The 7,543-nt window shown below is 46.8% G+C and overlaps 1 protein-coding gene across 1 annotated transcript in view; it reads right to left on the bottom strand.

Moving 5' to 3' along the window:
- Window positions 1–7,090, bottom strand: part of gtf3aa (general transcription factor IIIAa) — a 15,211-nt gene extending 8,121 nt beyond the window's left edge. The window contains exons 1-4 of the mRNA XM_063211979.1: window positions 6,901–7,090; window positions 6,161–6,261; window positions 2,587–2,887; window positions 1,884–1,975 (exon numbers count right to left, since the gene is read on the bottom strand). Coding sequence (XP_063068049.1) covers window positions 1,884–1,975; window positions 2,587–2,887; window positions 6,161–6,261; window positions 6,901–7,017 — 611 coding nt within the window. The 5' untranslated portion in view covers window positions 7,018–7,090. The remainder of the gene's footprint in view (window positions 1–1,883; window positions 1,976–2,586; window positions 2,888–6,160; window positions 6,262–6,900) is intronic.
- Between the last annotated feature and the right edge of the window lie 453 nt (window positions 7,091–7,543).

Genomic DNA, 7,543 nt, shown 5'->3' on the forward strand with positions numbered 1-7,543 from the left:
GCGGGCTGCGCTGCGCCACAAACACAGATCAGTTTCATCTACTTTTCCGTATCTTGACGTATGGGACGTAGGCCGGTTAAATAAGGTTTATAGCGTCAAAAAAAAGACCTTTTTCTTACACTCAAGCTACCCAGGGGAAATATAAGACCTCCCACGTAAATATAATACCACACTTCCAAAAATTGGCTAAATATAATGCTTTATAAGACCTTAAAAAACAAATATTAAAAGTAAGACTTTATAAGACTTTTTAAGGATCCGCGGAGACCCTGTAAGGGTGCATTCCATTATCCAACCTCCCATCCTCCACCTCTAGTGCTGACCACTCCATAGACATGAACAGTAAGGGTGCATTCCATTATATTAACTCCCATCCTCCACCTCTAGTGCTGACCACTCCATAGACATGAACAGTAAGGGTGCATTCCATTATCCAACCTCCCATCCTCCACCTCTAGTGCTGACCACTCCCGATGCTGTGGCAATTCCAGAGCTAATACATGCAAACGAGCGCCGACTCGGCCCCTCTGGGGGGGCTGCGGACCCGTGCATTTATCAGATCCAAAAACCCATCCGGCGGTCCCTTCTTGGTCCCCGGTCCGCTTTGGTGACTCTAGATAACCTCGGGCCGATCGCGCACCCTCTGCGGCGGCGACGTGTCTTTCGAATGTCTGTCCTATCAACTTTCCATGGTATGAACAGTAAGGGTGCATTCCATTATATTAACTCCCATCCTCCACCTCTAGTGCTGACCACATAGATATGAACAGTAAGGGTGCATTCCATTATATTAACTCCCATCCTCCACCTCTAGTGCTGACCACATAGATATGAACAGTAAGGGTGCATTCCTCTATCCTAACTCCCATCCTCCACCTCTAGGGTGCATTCCTCTATCCTAACTCCCATCCTCCACCTCTAGGGTGCATTCCTCTATCCAACCTCCCATCCTCCACCTCTAGGGTGCATTCCGCTATCCAACCTCCCATCCTCCACCTCTAGGGTGCATTCCATTATCCAACCTCCCATCCTCCACCTCTAGGGTGCATTCCATTATCCAACCTCCCATCCTCCACCTCTAGGGTGCATTCCTCTATCCTAACTCCCATCCTCCACCTCTAGGGTGCATTCCTCTATCCTAACTCCCATCCTCCACCTCTAGGGTGCATTCCGCTATCCAACCTCCCATCCTTGAACTGTGCTTGTGTCTTCACACTTCCCAGGCGCTGCGCCTCTGTGGAGGAAATAATGAACTTCCCCTGCTGTCAGTCTCGCCAGAACCAGCGGGGGACTTTACCTCCTTCAATCTCCAAATTGCAAATGAGAAAATTACCTTTGAATTGTACTGAATTAATAATAATAATAATAATAATAATAATAATAATAATAATAATAATAATAACAACTTGGTAATAATAACAAGGTCGCTTTACATTAAACTTCTTTCATCTATGTCACACACATTGTGTGTGTGTGTGTGTGTGTGTGTGTGTGTGTGTGTGTGTGTGTGTGTGTGTGTGTGTGTGTGTGTGTGTGTCTTACGTGAGGGACAGCAGCTGTGTGTGTGTGTGTGTGTGTGTGTGTGTGTGTGTGTGTGTGTGTGTGTGTGTGTGTGTGTGTGTGTGTGTGTGTGTGTGCCTTACGTGAGGGACAGCAGCTGTGTGTGTAGTGTGTGTGTGTGTGTGTGTGTGTGTGTGTGTGTGTGTGTGTGTGTGTGTGTGTGTGTGTGTGTGTGTGTGTGTGTGTGTGTGTGTGTGTGTGTGTGCCTTACGTGAGGGACAGCAGCTGTGTGTGTAGTGTGTGTGTGTGTGTGTGTGTGTGTGTGTGTGTGTGTGTGTGTGTGTGTGTGTGTGTGTGTGTGTGTGTGTGTGTGTGTGCCTTACGTGAGGGACAGCAGCTGTGTGTGCTGTTGGATCTCATGGCTCTTCAGCTGACTGTGCTTGCGGAACTCCTGACCACACTCCTCACGAGAACACTGTAAACACAAACAACAACAAACAAACAAAACAACAATAAGAACAAACACTGTAAACACAAAAACACAAACAACAATCAGAACACAAACACCCCTCAAACGAACACTGTAAACACAAACACACAACAAATATTCAAAACAACAATAAGAACAAACTTTGCTACATAACAACACTGAGCCAGTTTATATACGCATCAATAAACCGTTTATGATCAGGTTTTTGGAGTTACCGGTTTATTCGAGCGCTCATGTAAACTGAATAAACAGTTTCCATAATCGGTTTATTATCAGGTTATTGACATTCTAGACGGATAAGTAGCCAATCACAAGCCTTAAATTCTAGCTTTGTGTCACACACTTTAGTGAAACACAGGCAACCGACGGACTGCATGTAAACAGCAATAAACCGTTTACTCCAATAACCAGTTTATTCCAATAACCTGATTATTGCGGCCATATAAACGGGCTCACTGAACACGGCCAACATGTGAACACTGCGACACAACAACAAACAAAACACAAACATATACAGATATTCCATCAACCACTCTGTGCGCGCGCACACACACACACACACACACACAGACACACACACAGACACACACACCTACCTTGTAAAGCTTGACAGGTGTATGTTGGGTGGCCGGTTCCTTCTGATGTCCATTGGGGAGAGGGAGAGGGGATGATCCGGGTTTGGGGAGCGGGGTCGATCCGGGTTTGGGGGGCGGGGCCGTTCTGGGTTTGGGGGGCGGGGTCGATCCGGGTTGGGGGGGCGGGGTGGATCCGGGTTGGGGGGGCGGGGCCGTTCCGGGTTTGGGGGGCGGGGTCGATCCGGGTTTGTGTTTGCGTGAGAGGTGCTTCTTCAGGTTCTGAGTAGTGGTGAAGGCCTCGGGACAGTCTGGCTCAGTGCACCTGCATATGTGTATGTGTGTGTGAAAATGTGTGTGTGTGTGTGTGTGTGTGTGTGTGTGTGTGTGTGTGTGTGTGTGTGTGTGTGTGTGTGTGTGTGTAAGACATGGTGAGTTTAAATAGAAAAAAAAGAGTACATAAAACATGGGTACCAAGGTTAGCATCTTCCCCATGATCTTATTTTATAATGCAATGTAATTACGATTACCAGATGGGGGGTACAGAACATTTGAATCTAACCATGTAGCCCTCCAGGAGCTTCTGAGATGTCCACCGAGTAGCCCAGAGGGGTTGGGGAGCTCTAGAGGCTGTCCTCAATAGCCTTGGTCTCATTAGCCGCGCTTCAGCGGCCCGGGGCTCAGGAGAGTGGCCGGCTCGGAGCTGCCGGCCCCGGGCCATTTTTTGCCTGATCGGACTCATAGCCGACCCCAGGCACATTCAGGTACACGCCTTGTTTGTGAAACGTCAGTCGGGCACAGCCCACTTTCGCCCCAAATCACAGAAGGACAACAACAGAACAACGACAAAGAAGGAGATTAAAATGGAGCAAACTCTGCTGGAGCAGGTCGCCGTTTGGCTCGTAGCCTACGGACAAAGACGACCAGAACTGCAAGGAAAATGGCTTGCCTTTCAAGAACAGTTTTATTACATGGCAAAGTTGTCGATTCAGAAGCTGTATGGGACGCAGCGCATGTTAAGAAGACAAAGACGCATGAAAATACGAGCAGCTCGACAACTGAGAGAGTGAACAGAAGGAGACGTGCGAACATGCCCAGTTATTCCCCCCAATAGCGCACAGAAGCATGAGCCCCGGACATAGCGAGACATGAATGTGCAGGTAATTGAATAAGTTACCATGTGAAAGGAGACCAAATCCCGGAGACATAGCACCTTCATCAGTTGCTATAGAAAATGATGAGCCCCGGACATAGCGACACACCCCCTCGTTGCGGCGTGCCACCTGTCTATTCATGGTGAATGTGCAGGTAATTGAATAAGTTACCATGTGAAAAGAGACCAAATCCCGGAGACATAGCATCTTCATCAGCTGCTATAGAAAATGATGAGCCAGGGGAATAGCGACTATTTATTAAAGTAGCCACGGAAGTAGCGTAGCCTACAAGTCGTTCAATCTGCATAACATCGGTGTGTGTCCTGCAGGGAATTCTAAGTGTGCGCACTATGGCACATGTCTGCAAAACGTATGCCTATGGTTTAGTATGTCTGCAAAACATGAGACACTAGGGCAGCAGAGTGAGGATGATTTTAAATAGGCCTAAGTCAATAACAGCTGTGCTTTACTGTGTAATAATGTGGCTGCATGGGGGACTTATCGCTAAATTCTGGGCAAATTATTAGTTTGGGGTGTTTGGCTTTCTTATGGCATAATTTCATAAGATGCAACTTTGGCACTTCTGTTTGTGTTTTTAAAGTTATTTAGCCAACATAACTTTTTTGTTGTTATCAGGGCATCATGGGCACCACTACACTTAAACTTGGGATGTCATAGCTAAGTCATGTCGGCTTTTTTCTGCTTTTAGCCGCCAACTCTTGTGCCATTATCGTGATTTGGCATGCTTTCCACTGGACACCAATAAAAAGTGTCTCACAAATACTCACACATGACATTTATGTCGGCTTATTTAGCTTTTGCGCTATTATCGCCGAAGGTCTGGTAGGCTATATCGCACGTGGGCTATATCGCCCGAGGTTGACCCCGCCTCCGAGTCTCGGCGGTGCTTGCTGGCCCATCGAATTCGACGGGCCAGGGAAAGCGGCCCTTAGGGCTGGGCGATATGACGAGACATATCGTGAGGACGAGAGAAACGTGTCTATCGTGACCTTTCTCCTCTATCGTTTATATCGTGATAAAAAAATATTTTCATTATTACAGCTAATACACATTTTAATATAATTTCACCTCATAATATAGCCATTTTATGATTGTAAACATGTGCAAAAAATAATTTTAAAACTACTTGTGGGCCAAACTAGGCTATTTTATTGTTTTACTCCCATGATTTATTTCTGGTCGTATGCTGTCGAGAGAGCGCACGCAGCCTATTCAGTCTGTTTGACTCAAACTTTGAGTCTGCAGTCACTCCTCGGTTGGCGCCCCCTAGAGTGCAGTACCCGGAAAAGTGTCTTTGCCACTGCCTTGCCAGCTAACGTGACGAGCACCGGGCAGCAAGCGTGCGATTCATGGCTGGAAAAAGGCGTTGGACAACTTACCAAAAATGAGGCAACTAGATGCTGCGGTGAAGTTTGGCATTCCTACCTGCGCTGTTTTGTAGATTCTGAGCACGAGACTTCCCCCCGAGCCCCCCTCCCCCTTGCGCTTCTGTGAAGCGCATCTCTCCTACACAACATCTGCTTTGCAATGGATCTCGAAAGTAATGGAATTGACACGTTCCGTACGACGCACTATGGGCTACATATTTTGGCCGGTGATGAAAACAGTTATAAAGCCCTTCGTGCACTTTCACTGGGACTTCTCGTGAGCACATCATTCTCTGAAATGTTTAACTTGACCCCTGTAGCCTACTTGGAAATCCACCACCATTTTTCAGCAGAGGTAGGCTAAAAGTTAAAGTGACTCGATGCTATGATGCTGCGCATGCCATTGAGTCCCAAACAGTTAGGTTTGACTTCTGGGCATGAAACGGTTTTGCAAATGCAATGCCCTTTGTTGTGTTCACTGATATATTGGTAAAAATACAACAAACAGAATTGTTCCTCGACAGCAACCAGCGTGAGTGAAGTGATTATTGGGAAGCATAACGTGGTTGGGGACAACGCCGGTGGGGACGAGTGCAACGCGCTGTGCCCGCCTCTTATAGGCTATTGCCAATGTCCGGCTACAGTTGGCTAACGTGAACCTTGCTGTTTATGGCCGCAATTTGCGCATCTGTGGTGTTCTTGGTTCGTGGGACTCTCACATTGGGAAACGAGATGACTGGTGAAAACGGGCAATGAAAGATTTTTTTCGACCCTGTCCGTCAAACTGGTTGACTATTTTTTTTAAAAAAAATTTAAGGCTATATCGTGATACATATCGCTATCGTGATATAAAATAATCCATATCGTGATATACATTTTTGTCCATATCGCCCAGGCCTACCCACAACCTGGCCCGGCGGCCATCTTTAGCACCTAGCCCCCTTTTGATGAGATCACCGTCAGCCCCCTTTTGTCCGGGCCAGCCCGGGGCTGGCCCTGCAGTGAGACTAAGGCTAATGTGACTGAGTGTCAGCAGACTAATCCTGTAGCACCCACCTGAAGGGTTTCTCCCCGCTGTGGCTCAGGACGTGCCTCGATAGGTGGTACTGGCGGACAAAACTCTTCCCACATCCCTCATGGTCGCACTGAAACGGCCTCTAATCACACACAGACACACACACAACATCATTTGAAAGCTACTCATCTTGGTATGCAGACAGAGGATGGACAAAGGATGGAGTTAGGGTTGGTTAACACTAGTGGTTCTCATGGCATTGCATGCATTAGAGGGCGGGGGGCTTTCAGATGGTTTTGTTCGGGGCCCGGTCAAAGCTGTCAGCGGCCCTGATAGTAAATAAACACAGCATACAATATTTCCAGTTTTGACGTGGAGTGGTTGTGAAAGAAAATTACACTGAAGAAGAGCACTAATAGTGTATATTCCGGGTAGCAGGTTACTACGTTTCCTACCTGGGTATGGGTTTAACTATAACTATAAGCAAGAGGTATCTAGAATAAAAGTGACCCCCTGACTCTGCTTTGGTTGAAGAGAGGGATCAACGACTCATTCTGAGTTGTCACGCTGTGTCACGAGACTAAACAGCTTTTTTTGGGATATGCCACCGATATTAGGTTATCATACAGACAGACAATAACACCAATAAAGCGTTATTGACGACGTTATTGGGAACGGACCTACATAACGTTTTGGCCGGACCTGTCAATACAAACATTGACATAAACATGTGCGGCATTAGCTGTGTGGCTAGCGGTGTTGTGCTGGCTGGCTAGCTCACCTCTCCGGTGTGTTTGCAGAGATGAGCCTCCAGTTTCCATGCTTTATTGTAGGCGGCATGACAGTCCGGAAAAGAACATATGTACGTTGGTATCTTTTTGCCCTTCTCTGGAGCCATGGTCTTGACATTTAATTGTCAATAGACGGATGAAAAACACCACTCCACCCTCGTGTGTACTGTGCTCAGAGCAGCGCCATGTTGGATCCGACAAACCTACCCAATCGGCAGCGAGCTTGCTGTGAAGTCACAACTGTGTCACACCGGCGTGTTCAGAGCAGCTGATCTCTTGGTTTTTTTTTTGTTTTTTTTGGGTTTTTTTTATTGAAAAAAGGATCTGATACAACAAAATAGAATCAAGTTTACAGATAACAACTACACAACCACAACCTAAATGTAGTAGGATTATCATTAAATGTTGTGTAAAGATTTCTGGTTCCACTGGGGCTCGAACCCAGGACCTTCTGCGCGGGAGTCTCCGATAGTTAAGATTAACTCTCTTAACTTTTCCCATTCATTTTCAATGGTAGTTCTTACACTACGGATGCATTGCACCCTCTGGCCACTGGGGGATACTTTGGCGCATTTACAGATAGACTAGTCTGGTCAGCCAATCAGAATAAAGTAAGTCAGAGTTGCTACCGAG

Source organism: Engraulis encrasicolus, chromosome 12 (genome assembly GCF_034702125.1).
Source record: "Engraulis encrasicolus isolate BLACKSEA-1 chromosome 12, IST_EnEncr_1.0, whole genome shotgun sequence".
Taxonomy (NCBI): Eukaryota; Metazoa; Chordata; class Actinopteri; order Clupeiformes; family Engraulidae; genus Engraulis; species Engraulis encrasicolus.